Below are 18,928 nucleotides of genomic sequence, written 5' to 3'. Positions count from 1 at the left end.
CGATAGATTCAGGTTGCGCAACCTTGCTCAAAATAAATCTATGAAGTGGTGACGACAATCGGCGATCGTTTGTTCGTCTCTTTCGGCACAGCTCGGCTTTTCTACCAACAACACAATGTTGCCATGCTTATGCTGTTGTTGTTTTTGTAGAACAATGTTTCAATTTTTGGTTGGTGACATATTCAATTAAAAAATCAATTCTGTTTCGATTCGAGCCTACATAATATTGCTTTGATAAATTAAATTTTTATTAGTAAGAAAAATATTTATTTGTATAGTATACGATGTTAAAAGCAAAAAATTAAAAATCTATTCTGTCGAGATTCGAACCTGTGACCTGTCGTATCATCTTGACTTTCCAAGCTCTTACCACCAACACCACCATTGACACTTAGGTTGCGCTGACTTAAGTATGGTTTGGTTATGCATGTACATAAGAAACATACGATGGTTCTAATAATTTTGTTTAAGTATAGAAATATGCTTTTGTAGAACATTTGCTTTCGCAAACATACAGACAAATGTGCAGACGACATTTTGCTCCTAGGCCGGTTAAATTTCCATACAAAAATCGGCTGAAATGTGTGAGAAAATAAAAAAATGGACAACTAGGGCAAATAATTTTTAAAAAATTTATTAACAATTAAATATAAATGAAAATACATGTAAATTTACTTAAACTTATTGAAGTTTCGTTTCGCATTTTTCGGCACTTTCAAATTAATTAATATAAGTAATATTCACGACTTAACCCGCACACGTCTTATTCGCGCAAAATTTCCAACTTTATGAAAATTGGCGCAATTATTGACACTTCAATTTTATGAAAAGTTTAAATCATGTTTACATATGAATTTATAATATATTTGATTTTGGCGCAATTATTGACACTTGTCTTATGATATACAAAATTGGGCCAAAACGAAACAATGAAATACATAATTACTTTTGCATGTCAATATGGAAATGCCGACGGCAAAACGCAAAGGCATATATTGCACATACATGCATATGTACATACATACAAGCGATTTCTTGGTTGAAAGCAAAAATTGAAGCATGAGAAGTTGAAATGCCGACGGCAAAACGAAACTGCTTACATTCGTACATTGCGTATGAATCATGAAAATATCATCATAATGGGTAGGTAAATCTTTTATATACATATTTAAAATGAGTTATTATAAAATAAGATCAAATTAGCATTAAATAATTTGAAAAATAATAAATCAAAAATAAAAGAGTTCTACATACATATTTCCATCCTATGTAATATCAAAGAAATCATTTTATAAATACATATATTTCTGTCTCTTCATATTCTCGGTTAGAATATGTGAGAGAATTGTAAAAAATGTTAAAATTGCGAGGCGAATTCCGACCTACAATGTTAACAAATGCGGTGAATTCCCTAATTTGAATCTATCAAATGTTCGCATTTGAACCTGCACCTTCTCTATACTTTTATGTTCTCTGGTCAGTCTTCATTTACTTTCTTTGCAAATCTACCCGCGATGACGAGGTGACTATTCACATGTGTGTATGTTTATATGCTTGTGCATTATTGAAGTTATACTCCTTTTTCTTTCCTTTGTCTTTCATTTCTGCGAATTTTCAACTATTTTATGTGAGTTTTGTTGAAATACCCTGCGTTGGCCGTTGAGAAATTAAGGCTATACTTTACAAGATTATTTCTGTAGTTAGTCTTCATTTACATTTTTTGGAAATCGACCCGCGATGACGAGGTATATCGTTTTATCTGACAGCGTGAGGCTTAAGAAGTTCATTTCTAATTTTGTTTTGTGGTATATTAGAAATGTTGTTTCTTCGAAAATCGTTCGCTTACAACGGATAAAACGACTTCTGAGTGGTGATTTTAATGAATAAATTCCAAGATTTTACACAAAAATAATGTAGTCAATAAGTACAGTACGCTTATGTATGCTTGCGCATTACTTTTCTTTCGTTTGTCTTTCATTTTTGCGAGTTCTCAACTATTTTGTGTGACTTTATTTCTTTCGTTTCTGTTTCATTTCTGCGAATTCTTTGAATTTCTGAACGCGCGCATGCGTATATATACATTCATATGAGCATGTGCAGATACACAAGATAGGATAGAAGATGTCGCCTACAAACATCGTAAATACATATGTATGTATGTATACGTATGATAGAAATTAAATTTATCGACAGCAATATTTGTATATGTATATTAGTATATGATGTGATAAATTTAATTTCTATTAGTAAGAAAAATATTTATTAGTATAGTATACGATGTTAAAATGCAAAAATTAAAGACTAAGTCCGTCGAGATTCGAACCTGCGTTCACATTGTGACTTTTCATGTACTACTTTCCATCAACACCACCATTGACACTTTCGTGGCGTTGTCTTAAGTATGCAGCAAAGTTATAATATAGGCTGTTAAGAGTGATGAAGGAGGGATTTGATTTTCATTTATGCGGAGTACTACTTAGCCGGAATTGACTGTACACATGAATCATTGGCTGTACACATGAATCAGGAAAATTGAATATTTTCTTTGAAACATTTCTTGAATTGAAAATCGACAAATAAACTATGTTGTCAATTTTATTCTAATATATTTTAATACTTATATTTCCGAGGTTGTCACTTTTTCCTTCCCATACAAAAACTCCGTTGTCACGGACAACCAATGAGCTGTGCCGAAAAAAAATAAACGAATGGCCGCCGTTTGTCACCGCTTCCCTTGCCGCTGTACAGCTCCGCCAACAAACCAGCGTAAATATGTATGTTTGTGCGTGAGCCTGCATACATATCAAACTATTTTTCACATTCCTTGACAAATACAGTCAATCCCGGTTATGTGCCACAATCAAAGATACAGATTTTTGTGGTTTGTCAAAAAAAAAAATATAATATGGTACATAAGCGAGTGCGGATACTTAAGCGAGTGGTACTTAAAACAATAATTTCTATGTTTTTCAAAAAACAAACCGTGAGATGTAGCAAGACATAGGCAGTTAAGAGGGATGATTTTCATTTAAGCGGAGTACTACTTAACCGGGACTAACTGTACACAAAAATCAGAAGAATATTGAATATTTTCTTTGAAAAATTTCTAGACTTGAAATTCGACAAATAAACTATGTTGTCAATTTTATTCTAATACTTGAATACTTATATTTGCGGCGTTGTCACTTTTTCCTTCTCATACAAATATCAGAAATTGTTAAATTTATGATTTTAGCTTTTGTCATCGTCGCGAAAAGACGCTTATGGGCATAGGCTTGTTCGGGGAGATGTGATAGTGTTTGTTTTTATAAATGAAGCAAGTTTGCCTGTTGAAAGTGCGCTTGCGTTCATGAATGAAAATATTGTTGTTGTGTGTTTTTCTACAAATTTGGGCATTGACTATTTGGCTGCCATATTGATTTTAGACGCTGCTGCTTTCTATTTGAAACGATTATTGTTTTCGTAGAACAATATTTGTAGTTTATGCGGGCGACATATTAACATGTGTACGCAGATATGAATATATTTAGGCTTGTGTATATAAGAAATATTTAATAAATAACTCTTATTTGCACATTAACTACAAATATTGTTTTGAAAATAGCATGATTTAATTAGAATGTTATAAATTATGCATATATTGATAGAAATACGCAAAATGATAATCATATCAAATAATATGATTGCATGTAAACGTATAAAATTATATCCTAAAGACCAACACACGTCTGTAATAACAATGTATGTATATTTCAGAGCATAATTTTCATTGAATGCTCAGCTCTATTCATGCGCCACTGTTAAAGCTTCTCATTCTTAGCTAGCTGTGGTGAAGCCTTTTTTCACCGAAGTGATGAACAACGAAAAAAATAAAACAACCGGGTTGGAGGCTTAATCGATAATCAGCCTTCCGTTTTATTTCGTGCTTTCTTAAATACTAATATTTTGCTTTCTTGCAACAACTTAAAAATAAATGTTTGCATAACAATTCTCAGGAAATGTGTCTTGTGCATTTTGCAAAGTAATGCAATTAATAATAATAAAGTGGTTATACATTTTGTTAACTGTTGCATTTTCGTTAGCGGAAATGCACTTGAATGAACAATAAATACAAATTATTAAAATTATTCGGAATTAATGGTACATTTTGTTAACAAGCGTCAATCACTTGGACAAACAATTCTTTGGGAAACTCAATTAATAAATATTCGTATTAAAATTCTTTGGAAATAGTATTCTTTATAACACCCCCACCGTTAGTTTGAGGCTCCGACGAAAATATATTATCTTTGCCGGATTGTTTATAGTAGTTTAATTTTTTAATTGTACATTTGGAATATATGTTTTTGTATTCTTAAAGAGATATATAAAAATAATTAAGATACATACTGATATAATAATTGAGATATCTATACCAAAACTAAGTATTTTTGAGTTCTTATCTGTATATAGTAGGTATATTTCTCAGTGTTTCTTCGTATTCTATTTGGTTCAGATATAAAGATTAAATTTTTATGTCTGCTAGTGTTGTATTACTATTGTCTTTAATTTTTGTAATGATATTAGGTAGAATAAACTTGTCTTGTATTTTTATACTCTCGCAACAAAGTTGCTAAGGAGAGTCACATAACGGTTGTTTGTAAGTCCTAAAACTAAAAGAGTCAGATATAGGGTTATATATACCAAAGTGATCAGGGTGACGAGTAGAGTTGAAATCCGGATGTCTGTCTGTCCGTCCGTCCGTCTGTCCGTCCGTCCGTGCAAGCTGTAACTTGAGTAAAAATTGAGATATCATGATGAAACTTGGTACACGTATTTCTTGGCTCCATAAGAAGGTTAAGCTCGAAGATGGGCAAAATCGGCCCATTGCCACGCCCACAAAATGGCGGAAACCGAAAACCTATAAAGTGTCATAACTAAGCCATAAATAAAGATATTAAAGTAAAATTTGGCACAAAGGATCGCATTAGGGAGGGGCATATTTGGACGCAATTTTTTTGGAAAAGTGGGCGTGGCCCCGCCCCCTACTAAGTTTTTTGTACATACCTCGGAAACTACTATAGCTATGTCAACCAAACTCTACAGAGTCGTTTTCTTCAGGCATTTCCATATACAGTTCAAAAATGGAAGAAATCGGATAATAACCACGTCCACCTCCCATACAAAGGTTATGTTGAAAATCACTAAAAGTGCGTTAACGGACTAACAAAAAACGTCAGAAACACTAAATTTTACGGAAGAAATTGCAGAAGGAAGCTGCACCCAGACTTTTTTTAAAAATTGAAAATGGGCGTGGCCTCGCCCATTTATGGACCAAAAACCATATCTCAGGAACTACTAGACCGATTTCAATGAAATTCGGTATATAATATTTTCTTAACACCCTGATGACATGTACGAAATATAGGTGAAATCGGTTCACAACCACGCCTTCTTCCAATATAACGCTATTTTGAATTCCATCTGATGCCTTCTCTGTATAATATATAGTACATTAGGAACCAATGGAACGGAACGGTATTTGAAAAATATGTAAATGACGTATAATGAAATCTCGATTATCACTTTATCATGCGAGAGTATAAAATGTTCGGTGACACCCGAACTTAGCCCTTCCTTACTTGTTTTAGATTATTTTTAATATATGTGCTATAAATATTGCTTTCTAAATCTATGATAACATCAGAGTGGTTAACCTTCATGGATTTATTTTTTTTGTCAGGAATGGGTACGAATGTCACCATGGATAGTGAATCTTGCGAATATTGTGGTATAGAGAGAATTATTATAATGTTACCTTCGTGAAGTGCTATGGCTACTTTAATATTGGTATAACTGTCGAAGTCTGTGATTAATTCGAGTTCGGTTTGGCTGAGAATATCTGGGGGGATGATTCCCAGTTTACCGGAGAAAATAATCTGTCCTATGTCGTCTACGTGATGCCGTAGGAGTGAGATGTCGTTGTTAATCTGGTATATGTGCTCTATAAATGTTATCTCGTCCTCTATGGTTGAAATTTTATTCCCTATAATATTCTTGACTTTGATTAAGTAGTCCCCGATAATGTTTTGCTGATAGTTTATGTGGTTAGTTATATTCTGGATTTGGGAGTTCATGACATTGTTTACATAGGTTAGTTTGTTCATTTCGTTAGTTAAGTTTTCATCGTTCGTATGTAGTAATTTAAGAGTTTTAGTTATTTGTTCTTCATCGTCACTGTCCATTGTACCTGCAATAATTTTTAGACCTTTTCCTATAATGTTTAAGAGAGCCCGTTTCCTTCGGAAATGTGGGTTAAGGTTTTCTATTTTTGCTCTTAATAGCATAAAGTTCTTATTTATTGTATTTATTAATTTTTTTGATTCGCTGCTGGATATCTTTAAGATGTCAATGTAGGTTTTGATTATTTCCATAGTTCGTTCGTATTCTGTGGTGTTTATTATGTGTAGCACTTTTATGTAGTGGTCTACAGTTTTAGTCTCTCCTGTTTCTATCGGTATGTATCCATTATTATTCGATACGTCCTGTAGGTCGATGGTTTGAGTCTTGAATGTTGGGGTAAGTGTTGCCACCATTATGATCCATTTAATCATCTAAAAAAAATTACATTTATTTAATTGTAGCTTTGATTTTGGGGTTACTCTTGTCTTGGTATTTCTTCATAGGTCTAACGTGAGCTTTATAATATTTATGTCCAAATGTAATTTTTACCCCCTCTTATCTCTCTAATGTAATTTGGTCCGCCTTCTAATTCTATATCCTTCCGGTTTTCATTTAACTTCTGAATGTACTTTTCTTTCTTTGAATTTATAATATCATGAATTTGTATGTATCTATCTTCATGTACTTTGCCATTTTGATTCTTTAGTATTGTAATTGCTGTTTCCCTGTCCATTTCCTTCATAGAAATTATTCTTCTTTTATTTTTAAAAGCAGATTTATTTTTTATTCTTAATGATCCAGAGGTAGTTTTCATTATTTGATTTTTAAACATATTAATTGGTGAAGTAGTACTTTTTATCGTTCCCCTGTCGCACTCTAGTGTATTAATGCTGGGTTCAATTTCAATCCTTGACAAAGCGTCGGCATTATTATTCTTTATTCCTTTCTTGTACCTACCTTCTCTACCTAACAAGTTTTGAATTTGGTTCCTTTATAGAAAAGAGCCATGTCAGTGGCTTGTGATCTGTCTCTATTATAAACTTACGACCAAAAAGGTATGGCCTAAAATATTTTGTAGCCCAAACGATTGTCAATAATTCCTTCTCTATTGTGCTATAATTTGTTTCATGCGTATTAGGGGTGCAACTGGCGTAGCATATTGGATGATTATCTTGCGAAAGTACCGCTCCCAAAGCGTAATTACTCGCGTCCGTTGTCAATGTAAATGTTTTAGAAAAGTCTGGGTATGTTAATATTGGATCATGTGTTAGTAGGGTCTTGAGGGTGTTAAAACTTTTTTCGTAGTCCGAGTAATTTATATTTATCTGTGAATCTTTCTTTAAGCACCTAGTCATTGGTTTAGCTATAGCCGAGTAGTCCTTTATGAACTTCCTGTAGTAGCCTGTGAGCCCCAAGAATTGCTTGATCTGTTTTGCTGTTTTGGGTATTGAAAAGTTAACAACGCATTCTATCTTTTTAGGATTGGGCTTGACTCCTTCCGTTGTAATTATGTGCCCAAGGAACTCTGTTTCCTTTTTTAGAAATTCTGATTTATCTAGCTGGACTTTTAAATTTGCCTCCTGTAATCTTGCGAATATAAGTCTAAGTGAGTTCATATGTTCCTGTAAGGATGTTGAAAATATGATTATATCGTCCAGGTATACTAGGCAGATTTTGTTGATATAATCTTGGAGTAGATTATTCATCAATCTCTGGAACGTTGCAGGGGCTGTTTTTAGTCCTAAGGGCATTCGCAGAAATTCATAGTGCCCTCCTTCGACACTAAATGCAGTTTTGTGGATGTCTTCTTCCTCTATCTCGATTTGGTGGAAACCCTTCGCCTGATCGAGTGTAGTGAAGTACTGGCTTCTTCCCAATTTTTCAAGAATCTCGTCTATGTTCGGGATGGGAAACTTGTCATCGATCGTTACTTCGTTCAGTTTACGACAGTCGACAAGTCTCCACTTTGGTTTCCCGCTGGCATCGGCCTTCTTTGGCACGATCCAAATTGGGGCTGAGTAGGGAGAATTGCTATTCCTAATTATCCCGTGTTTTAACATTTCTTGGATTTGATCTGTGACTTCTTCCTTATGTACCTATGGGTACCTATATGACTTAGAAAATATAGGTATGTTGTTTGTAGTTCTAATTCTATGTTTTATTGCTGAAGTAAATGAAAGTCCTTCATTTTCCTGGTAAAAAATATTACGACATTCTTTCATTATTTGCAACAATTGTGACCTTTCCTCGGGGTTCAAGTGCCCTATTCTAATTTGGTCAGCCAATGGTTTAGATTCTTTATTTTCGATTATGTTAAAATTTTCGTGATCTACTTTTTGCGTAGTCACCCGATTGGTTTCAGATAGTAAGTTTATCTTTGCTTCTTGATTTCTTACATTTAAAATTCCCTCTCTTACAATGTTTCCGCCGTTTTCTTCCTTATAATATACTAGGTCAGAGTCATCTGGTACTACTATCTTTCTTTCATTTAAGTTTTCGTTTTCGAAGTGCATAGGGAGTGTCTTGTTACCGATCTTTATTTCGTTCTTTTTATAATCGATACAGGCATTTAGTGGTCTCAATATATCGTTACCTATTAGACCGTCAAAAAAGTTATGAAATTTTATTATATAAAATTCTATAGGTTTATTAGTTCCAATGTCGCTAAATTCTTCGAACATGGGTACTATTGCCTTTTTGTCAACGTAAATTCGATGTTGGAGAGTTTTAATTAAAAGTGGGCTAGTTGGATGAATTCTTTTGGGGTCGCAGATACCCGGATTAAAAATGGAGTTTGTTGCGCCTGTGTCTATTATAAGTCTTATAAAACCTATCTTTGTTTTTATTATTATAAATGGTAATTTATTCTTGAGGCTGATTCCTGAAAATTTTCAGCGACTTCTATTTTTCTAAAGTTTGGTCTCTGGAAGGATGGATTTTGAGGACTGGGGTTTTGTGGGTCTGCTTGTTGGTATGGTTGGGATTGTTAGTAATTTCTTCCGTTATTTTGGGACATTGGTTGGAAATTTCTTCTGTTGAATAGTTGTTGGGAATTCCCGTACTTTTTTTTTGTTTTTTTTTTATAGTAGGAGGAAGCATCGAAAGCCGGAGTGCGGGACTTTAATCCGCTAAACCGAACCTACTCCCAACTCAAGACTCTCCCACGGAACCACCAGATAAGGAATTACTTCATGGGAGTGACAAGACATTTTACGTCTCCTCTATAGTACAGACGGACTGACGCCTATTCTATTGTGTCTGTCTTAATATTGTCATGATGGAAGTTGCTGCTTCGCGAAAAGCTTTCCACTTCTCAGAGGACTGACACATAAGTGTGGTCAAACTTTCCACCCTTAAACTACCCCCAAGTGCTGTTTCTAACTTTTCCCTTATGTTTAGAAACCGAGGACAATGGAAGAACACGTGGTCAGAGTCTTCTATTGACTCCGTACACATCGAACAAAATGGACTGACGTCGTTTTGAAATGTATATAGATAGCCTCTGAAGTACCCATGCCCGCTTAATATTTGGGTCAGGTGGAAATCCAGGTCCCCATAGTATAAGTCTGTGGGTCCACCGTCCTTTAGTTGAGGTTTGCCACCGTGGTTGCCATACAGTTATGCTCTTCTTTCTTTCTTCTCTCTTTTGGATTTCTGTAATTGTCGCTGATAGCTCATATAATCTTGCGAGCTCGTCACCCTGGATGACTATGGGCGGCATACCAGCTAGTACTTCAGATGCTTCGCTGGAAATAGTTCGGAAAGCACTTGTTACTCTTATGGCTATGAGTCTATGCACCGCATTTATTGGTTTGGCATACGCTTTTATGTTTAGTGCCTGTATCCATACTGCAGCTGCATATAGTATAACTGAGCTCCTTACTTTAGCGATTAGAAGTCGGCGGCTAGAGCGCACACAGCCTCTATTTGCCATCATTCTTGATAACGCGTTATAAATCTTATTTGCTATATTTGCTATGTTTGCCAAGTGCTGCTTGAATTTCAGTTTGGAGTCCAATATTACCCCTAAATACTTCAACTGTGGTTTTGAAGTAATCATACACTCTCCTATAGTGAGAATTATTTTTTCCTCAATTTTCCTGGTGCTTATGAGCAGTACCTCTGTTTTGTGCTCAGCCAGTTCCAGACTCTTGGACGAAAACCATTGGCGTAGACCATTTATGCATTCATTACATTTATTTTGTAGGTCTTCAAGTTGTTTACCTATTGCTACCACTATAAGGTCGTCCGCGTATGCGATTAGCTTAACGTCTTTAGGCTGTGGAATTCTTAGCATCCCATCATAAAATAGATTCCATAAGAGAGGGCCTAAAACAGATCCTTGGGGTACTCCGCTTGTAATAGGGTAGCTTTTGAAGCCTTCGGTGGTGTCGTAGATCAGCCTTCTATTTTTAAAATAACTCATAATGATATTTATGAGGTACTGAGGGGCGCGTATTCCATATAAGGCTTCGAATATATTTTCCCATTTAGAAGAGTTGAATGCATTTTTCACATCCAGGGTGATCAGCGCACAATATTTTTTTGTACCACCTTTCCATCTTTTGCCACTTGCTGCTCTTTTCGCCAACTCTTTCAGTGCATCGATAGTAGACCTCTGTTTTCTGAAGCCGTATTGTCTTTCTGATAGTCCGCCGGCCTCCTGGATTGCAATCTCCAAGCGGTTTCTTATTATGCTTTCGTACACTTTGCCCATTGTGTCTAGCATACACAGAGGTCGATACGAAGAAGGTTCATCTGGTGGTGTTGGGATTAAAACCAGGCGCTGGATTTTCCAGGGATCGGGGAACATCCCTTCTTTTATACATGCGTTGTACATTTTTGCGAAAAGAGTGGGCTTTGAGATTATGGCTACCTTTAGAGCTCTGTTTGGTATGCCATCAATACCAGGCGCTTTGTTGTTTTTGATTCTTTTAGCTATGGCCAATAGTTCTTCTTCCTTAACCAGTGGGGGTGATTCAGCAGCTTCGTTTCGTCGCACAGCGCTAGTAATCGGGGCGTGTGTCGGAAATAATGCCTCGACCACTTTCTTCATAAACGGAGCGCATTGGGGTTGTAGGCGACGTCGGGCTGAGTGACAGAGCTTTCTCAGCGTGGCAATTTCTTCATTTCACCAGTATACAGGTCTTCGCTTATTGTGACATTTTGTCTTTCGCATTGTAGCGTCGCATGCTGCTATCAGTTCCTTTTGCAATGCGGTTACTAAGTGGACGCCGCCTTCGCCTGGTGCTATTGCTGCACTCCAGACTGTCTCAAAAACGTCAGTGTAAAAATCTGTTTACTTCCAGCTTCGTTTATGTGTAGTGTTACTGCGTGGGAGTTCCTGGTCTCGAGAGAATAAAACTTCTGCGATGATTGCCATATGGTCACTATTTGTGAACATGTCTGACACCTTCCACTTAATGTGTCTGCTTAGTGCGTCATTTGCAAACATCAGGTCTATTACAGAGCCTTTATTTCCTTTCTGGTAAGTATTTTTTGTGCCACTGTTCATTATTGTGAGGTTGGTTTGGCTCAGGAATTCCAAAACTAGGCGCCCACGATGGTTTGAACTTCTGCTTCCCCATTATTATCGGCGATCTTCCTCGGCTTTCTAAGGATAATTCCAGAAGGAAGTCTTCAAATTCTCTAACGGACGCACTGGGACGAGCATAGCAGCTTACGTAATAAATTGCCCCTATTTGCGCCCATGTAAAGCCATTTTTTGCTTCTCTACAGCAAGATGTCCATTACAGAACAATTTCTTTCCGAACGTTGGGAATATTGCTCACTCAGTAAGGCGACATCAATGTTGCTTTCTATTACGGTTTTTTGCAGCAGGGCTTGTGCTGCAGCGCAGTGGTTTAGGTTCAGCTGCAATATTCTCATTTTTCCATTGTCTTAAGCAACTCCACGTATTTGGGGCAAGTCGTACTTAGAACCGAATGTTCTCCTTTGCAGAGCATGCAACTCGATGTGTTAGTGCATACTTTTGCAACATGTCCCGCACTTTCACAACGTGTGCGAGGAGAAGACCTGTCGATCAGACTGCAACATTTACGCGCCTTGTGGCCTGGATGGAAGCATCTGTAACAGCGGGAAACAGGGGAGTATTCCCGGAGGCGACAGATCGACCGACCATTCTTTACTTTGCCAATTTTAAGGGCAGTCTTGGCATCTTGGGCACGCTGGGATATAAGGGCTATTTGGGTGTCGCTTCTTGTTTTCCGCATATTTTTAACATTAGCTGGCCCTATGTTTTGTATTCCGCACTCTTTTTGTAATGCGCAGCAAATTTCTTCTGGAGTTGTTATCTCATCCAGATTTTGCACATCATAGTGACGTTGTGTGTTTTTGGTTGTACTACAGCCATCTCACCAACCACTCCCTCTAGGGCGCTCTGAAAAGATTCAGCTCTTTTGTCTCCTTGGCTTTTTAGCTCTATGAGCAGGTCTCCTTTGAGAGTTTTCCTGATATAGGTCACGTTTGAACCCAGTTCCTCGAGGCCGCTGTCACCTTAAATTTTACGGAGGATGTCTGCATACGAGGCTCCGTCCTTTTTTGTTAGAATTATAGCGTCTGGTTTCGACCTAATTCTCCTCTCCATGGGCTTCTTCTTTTTTCCCACTTCTACCCATTTCTCGGGTGCTGGTTTATTTGGTGCGTTGTCTTTTATACTTCTTTTGAGGACTTCACTTAAGGTTCCTTGCACTTTTTGGGTCATATTTTTTGGCTTCTTCGTAGGTGGTAGGAAGCCTGATGTCTCCCGTGCTCTTTTTGGGGTATTTTGGGGCAATACTTGTGACGCTTTCCCTACCATCAGTATTTTCGAATGGATTTCGGGATTTTATGTTTTGTCATACAAGTATGTTATACTGCTTACCAGCTCTCGCATGGCTTGGTTTATGTGTCTCTGTCCGGACATCATATTTTCGAGCTCCTTTATTTTTCTGCCCAATTTGCAAAAAATATTAGTAGATTCTCTACTTTGCGCTGTATCGGCGCCACTCTTGTTCTCGTTGTCGGCAGATTTACTTTTTTTTATTGGTCCAGCAACGGTGAACTCCTCATTTTTGCCATTTGGCGGCGTTCTTGCAATTTTTGCAATCCTCCTAAAAGAATCAACTGGTGTACACCCAGAACTATTCTCAGAGGCCATACCTCACTCGAAAATAGTTGGGAACACCTGCCAACTAGTCTGTTCAGTCTCTTCCTCTTATGTCTAATTTAAATTTTCGATGGTTGGCAACGCCAAAACCGAAAAGGAATGCAAAAAACACAACAAAAAAGAGAAAGAAGAAAAAGAAAGGGGAAAAACAGCTGATGTCAACGGCAAGCCAAAATTTATAACCACGTTGTGCCTGGATTGCTGCTCTCAGGGGAAACAATTTTATTATAAAAGAAATTTGCTGCGGAAAAATGGGCAGGTATGTACAAATAATTTAATATAAGATACAAAGTTGTACTTATCTCTTTCGATTTTAATTGCCCACTTGCGTCCGTCACCTGATTGTTACAGGAAAAACAAATTTGGTCAAAGCTGCCTCAAAACTCTTGGAAAAAACTATGAAACGCGTCCACTTTACACAATCACCAAAATCAATTCACGTACTGTGTTCTATTCCTACTGTCTTTTTTATTGTATTGTGTATTGTTTCTATAGTCAGTATTCCTATTACTTGAATGAGTTTTAAATTCTGTGCTGTTGTTCACGTTATTGTTCCCTGCGTGTGCGTAACCGGCTTGGAACAGTATGTCCATAGCATGTTCCAAGTCTTCTGGGTTCCTACAGAAAAGGATTGATTTCATTGGTTCAGGAAGTTTGTTTTTAAAGATATTGAGGGTAGTGCGCTTGTTGTTCATCGCACTCTCTCTAGTTGCTTCGGCTTCTCCTAAAATGGTTACTAATTTGTTATTTAACCTGTGTAACCTGGTTTTCATGTCGTTGTAAAAATTTAAAGTGTTTGTTCTAAAGGTCACGCTTCGTAATTCGTCAAAGAGTTCTTCGCAAGAACGTCTATCCCCGAAATTATTCTGTAGTATGTTTTTAATCTCTGTCCATGAGGTCGCGTGGCAGTTTATTTCTATTGCCTGTCTTGCTCTTCCTTCTAGCTTTGCATTTATTATGTCCGAAAAAACTAGTTGCGACAGTTCGTCATATGTTTGTAGGTGTGGGTGTATTCGGTTAATAAGTGTGGTGAATGTCTGTAGGTCTCTTGAGTCGCCACAGAATTCACATAAGCTATTAACATATTTTAAAGGGTTTATAGTAAGAATGTTTTGAACTGGTACTGCCATTTTATTTCCCTTTTTTTATAGGTTCTGGAGGAAGAAAAAAGAAATTCTCTCTAATAATATGTTTTAAATAATGTTTCTTTGCTTGGGTTTTCATCAAGGTTACTTTATGTAGGAATTCTTGCAACTTTTTGATTTCTTGTTTTCCAGACGTATATAGTAATTTTCTTTCAATTTCTTACTCTATGCTAATTTTTTCAGTTACATACATTTAATAATAATAATAATTATATATAATATAGTTAATCGTATTCTCACTTTCTGATGTTGTTGTTGAATATTATATTGCTGCCTGTCTGGCTCCGTGTTGGGTTTTAAGTTGATCTGGATGTGTTTCCAAGGATGGAAAAAAAAAATTTGTCACTATGTTGAGTTTAAAGTTGATTAGGATGTGCAGTTGGCTGATGAGTTGTTAATATGGGTATATCTTTATATTTCGGTTGTTGTCTGAAATTATCATCGATAAGAGTAAATCTTTTTTACCCTTTTCATCACCCCCTTTCTTGTATTATTTTCGAAAAATTTGTATGTTTTAAAGGATTCGTTCTTCAATCTTATGAAGTTCAAATGTCACTCTCACTAAACTTTTTCGCAAAAATTATTTTGTATGTTTTAAAGAATTCGTTGATCTTATTTGTTTTCCTACCCGTTACGAATATAGAAATATTCAATATCCTTTCTTATGTAACTTGATTTTAAATGTTTACACACAAGGATACACGGGTATCCTACCGACTGCGCCACTTTTTTCACCGAAGTGATGAACAACAAAAAAAATAAAACAACTGGGTTGGAGGCTTAATCGATAATCAGCCTTCCGTTTTATTTCGTGCTTTCTTAAATACTAATATTTTACTTTCTTGCAACAACTTAAAAATAAATGTTTGCATAACAATTCTCAGGAAATGTGTCTTGTGCATTTTGCAAAGTAATGCAATTAATAATAATAAAGTTATTGTACATTTTGTTAACTGTTGCATTTTCGTTAGCGGAAATGCACTTGAATGAACAATAAATACAAATTATTAAAATTCTTTGGAATTAATGGTACATTTTGTTAACTATTGCATTTTCGTTAGCGAAAATGCACTTGGACAAACAATTCTTTGGAAAATTCAATTAATAAATATTCGTATTAAAATTCTTTGGAAATAGTATTCTTTATAACAGTGAAGCACGCTTATCGCATTTTGTTAGCTTGTCCGTTGTTGGACCTTCTCTATTATTTTACGTTCTCTGCATTGACTCTGCCAAAGCGTGAGTTTCGGCCATGCGAAAGATGCGTGCGACACTTGTTATTATGAATGTATGTATGTACATATGTATGTATGTGGCTTGTATTTGCTTTCGTAAACATGCAGACAAATGTGCCAACGAAATAATATACATATGTTCATTGTATATGCCATACAAATTCTATTGGTATTAATGGAAATGATAACGAATATGCATATTTCATGAAGGTTATCAATTTTCTTTGAAGAAATGGAGTGCATTTGGCACATCTTCTCTTTGTAATTGTCGAAATAAATATAAATAATATTTGAAATATTAATTTATTTAAAAATTAAAAAATAAAATTAAATAGAAATAAAATTAAAAAAAGACGTGTGACACTCGGGGACTGCCGGGGTAAAGCTATTGCATAGCAATTTATATCAACTTATGCAATTATAATTATTTATTTATTTTATTCATGCAGTATTTCTTTTTCTTTTGTATTCATTCAAGTTACACTTTTTGAGCGTGGTGACCGATAAGAAAACAAATTTTTCTATTATTAAATATATAAAAAGTTAATATTGTTTAAAATATTTTTATTATTTTACAATACATGTGTGTTTTATTATCTTATAGTAGCTGTTGGTTATTCAGGAATATTTATCATTGAAACTATAGGTTTATGATAACTGAAATAAGAAACATAAGTTTGCGACTTAATATCCTCTAAATACCTAGAAAATACCGCGTCAATGGTGGTCCCATACAGTGGACTCGCGATAATATGAACACCCTAAATTATGAACCCCCCAAAATATGAACACTTTTTGGCTACCATTGACTACTCTAAAATATGAACTTTGGACAAAAGCTCTAAAATATGAACAATATTGTTGTCAATAACGAATTTAAAGCGCTTTGTAATATGGGGAATTCCCTAGCTATTCGCATTCAATGTGCATGTACATACATACATACATATGTATTTACCCATCGCTCGAAAATGCTTACATGTGCTCATTACAGGGTTTGATTTTGTCTACGTCAGTCGTCTGTAAGAATTTTTAAGTGTTTTTGGTTGGTGATTGCACGCAAGCATAAGAGCCTCTTTATTTTCTTAAGAAATAATCAAATGTAAATAATTTTGAAACATGCACACAAAGAAGCATACGTCATACTTTAAGAGACAAATCCGATATTTTGGAATACTTACGAAAAGGTGCAAGTGTTACAAATTTAGCAACTAAATATGGAGTGGCAAAGTCTACAGTATGTGGAATAAAGAAAAATAAAAATGCTATCCTTAAATGTGTTAACAATACATTTATGGGTCCTGGAAAAAGGAAAACTATGCGTCCATCAGAGTATCCAAAATTGGAAAAATCGTTGTATAGATGGTTTTTGCATATGAGGGACAAAAAACTCCCGGTGAGCGGATTGATGTAAAAAGAAAAGGCGAAGGTGCTTCATTGTACAATTAAAGAAAATTGCCTTGATTTCAATGCCAGTGATGGCTGGCTCCAAAATCAAAGAGAGATATGGCGTTCGGTTGCTCCAAGTTTCTGGGAAAAAACTATCTTCACAGCCCCAGTTGGTCGATCCATTCAAAAAAGCTCTAAAGACGAAAATGGAAGAGCTTGGTTTAACCCGGGAGCAAGTTTACAACGCCGACGAATCCGGTTTATTTTGGAAACTTTTACCACAAAGACGTATGTATCATCATTAGAAAAAACAGCCCCAGGAGCAAAGATGGAAAAGCAAAGAATAACATTCTTGTGCTGTTCAAATGCGGAAGGATCACATCAACTCAAGCTCCTTGTGATAGGCAAGGCCAGAAACCCCCGTTGTTTTAAGGGGTTTGACTGCCCTGTTCATTATCGACATTCAAAGTCCGCTTGGATGACTGCCGCTATCTTCAAAGATTGGTTCCATCGTTCATTCATACCTGAGGTAAGTTTTAACTCGTATTTCAGTAGTTTACAACTTATGTATGTGTGTTACAACTTATGTAGGTAACGAAATTTTTCACAAAAAAAGGTCTACGAGTTAAGGCTGTCCTTTTAATTGATAACGCTCCATCGCATTCACCTGAGAATGAACTTAAAAGTGAAGACGGCTCTATTTTAGCAATGTTTATGCCACCCAACGTCACCCCCCTTATTATACAACCCATGGACCAAAATGCAATCAGGATTACAAAACTTTATTACAGAAACAGTCTTTTGGCTTCCGTTGCTGCAACAAGATGTGACTTGCTAGAGTCTATGAAGCAAATTTCACTTAAGGACGCTATTATTACCCTTGAATCTGCATGGAATAAAGAGGATGAGGCTGTGCTATCAAAATGCTGGAACAATGTTTTGAGTATGCTTGAAAATCAAGAAGATCCTGAAGATGAAATTCCTTTGAATATCCTTCGAAGGAACTTGAATATGAATGTGGGATACTTGGAGCAGAGCGCAGCCAATTTTTTACAAAACTTGAGACCTGAGGTTTGTTTTATCAGAAACGTAAACTCAAAAAAGTTGTATTTACTACATATTTATATTCACTGCAGATTGGAATCTCTGCTTGCGGCGTTAGAGAATGGAACGAGGATGCTATTGAATTCAATGAAAATGAAATACAAGAAATATCCGACGAAGATGACTATACTGTAGAGTCGCAAAAGACGATTACAGCAAGAGAAGCTATTGACATATTTAATAATGCTTTGGAATGGCCTGAAAGTGAAATGGTTGAACAAAGGGAATTAAATGTATTAAATAACCTAAGGGAAAAAGCAATTTTTAAGGTGGTTGAACAAAAGAAACAGCAAAAGAGGATTACCGATTTTTTTCCAAAATGAGCTTCAATTTTTTATAAAATTAAAATATGTATAATATGAAATTGTATCTAAACTGTTTTGTTTACATGCAACATTGTTTTACTTGTTGTTTAATAAAACAAGTTTATTTTGAAGTTTAAAATAAAAAAAAAAAATAATTTAATACTACATTTTTTCGTTTTTGCACCTTTCGTAAATATGAACAATATCGCAAAAATTAACAGTCCGGTTTTTAATTAGTTCATATTATCGCGAGTCCACTGTATTTTGTTCTGAACTCTTGTGGATCATTATTCATTTTCAAATTCAATGTTTTTGATAAAAAAGTTGTCAACCGCTCTGATTTTTTATCAGCGAAGTTAATGTTAAAATCGCCAGCCAAGATAAGTGGAAATTTATTACCATTTGTACCAAGTATTTTCG

General features: G+C 35.7%; 1 protein-coding gene and 1 pseudogene across 1 annotated transcript; both read left to right on the top strand.

Moving 5' to 3' along the window:
* The first annotated feature begins 1,669 nt into the window (after positions 1-1,669).
* LOC126766330 (small nucleolar RNA U3) lies at positions 1,670-1,872 on the top strand (annotated as a pseudogene).
* Positions 1,873-9,093: 7,221 nt separating this feature from the next.
* On the top strand, positions 9,094-18,579 carry LOC126766066 (jerky protein homolog-like). Its single transcript, XM_050483766.1, has 4 exons — positions 9,094-9,147; positions 17,134-17,628; positions 17,691-18,170; positions 18,236-18,579. The coding sequence occupies exons 1-4, from the start codon at positions 9,094-9,096 to the stop codon at positions 18,524-18,526; spliced, it is 1,320 nt and encodes a 439-aa protein (XP_050339723.1). The 3' UTR covers positions 18,527-18,579.
* Positions 18,580-18,928: the final 349 nt, after the last annotated feature.

This window comes from Bactrocera neohumeralis, unplaced genomic scaffold, assembly GCF_024586455.1.
Source record: "Bactrocera neohumeralis isolate Rockhampton unplaced genomic scaffold, APGP_CSIRO_Bneo_wtdbg2-racon-allhic-juicebox.fasta_v2 cluster11, whole genome shotgun sequence".
Taxonomy (NCBI): Eukaryota; Metazoa; Arthropoda; class Insecta; order Diptera; family Tephritidae; genus Bactrocera; species Bactrocera neohumeralis.
The sequence above is the reverse complement of the archived record's forward strand: the minus strand, read 5'-3'. Positions and strand labels throughout refer to the sequence as shown.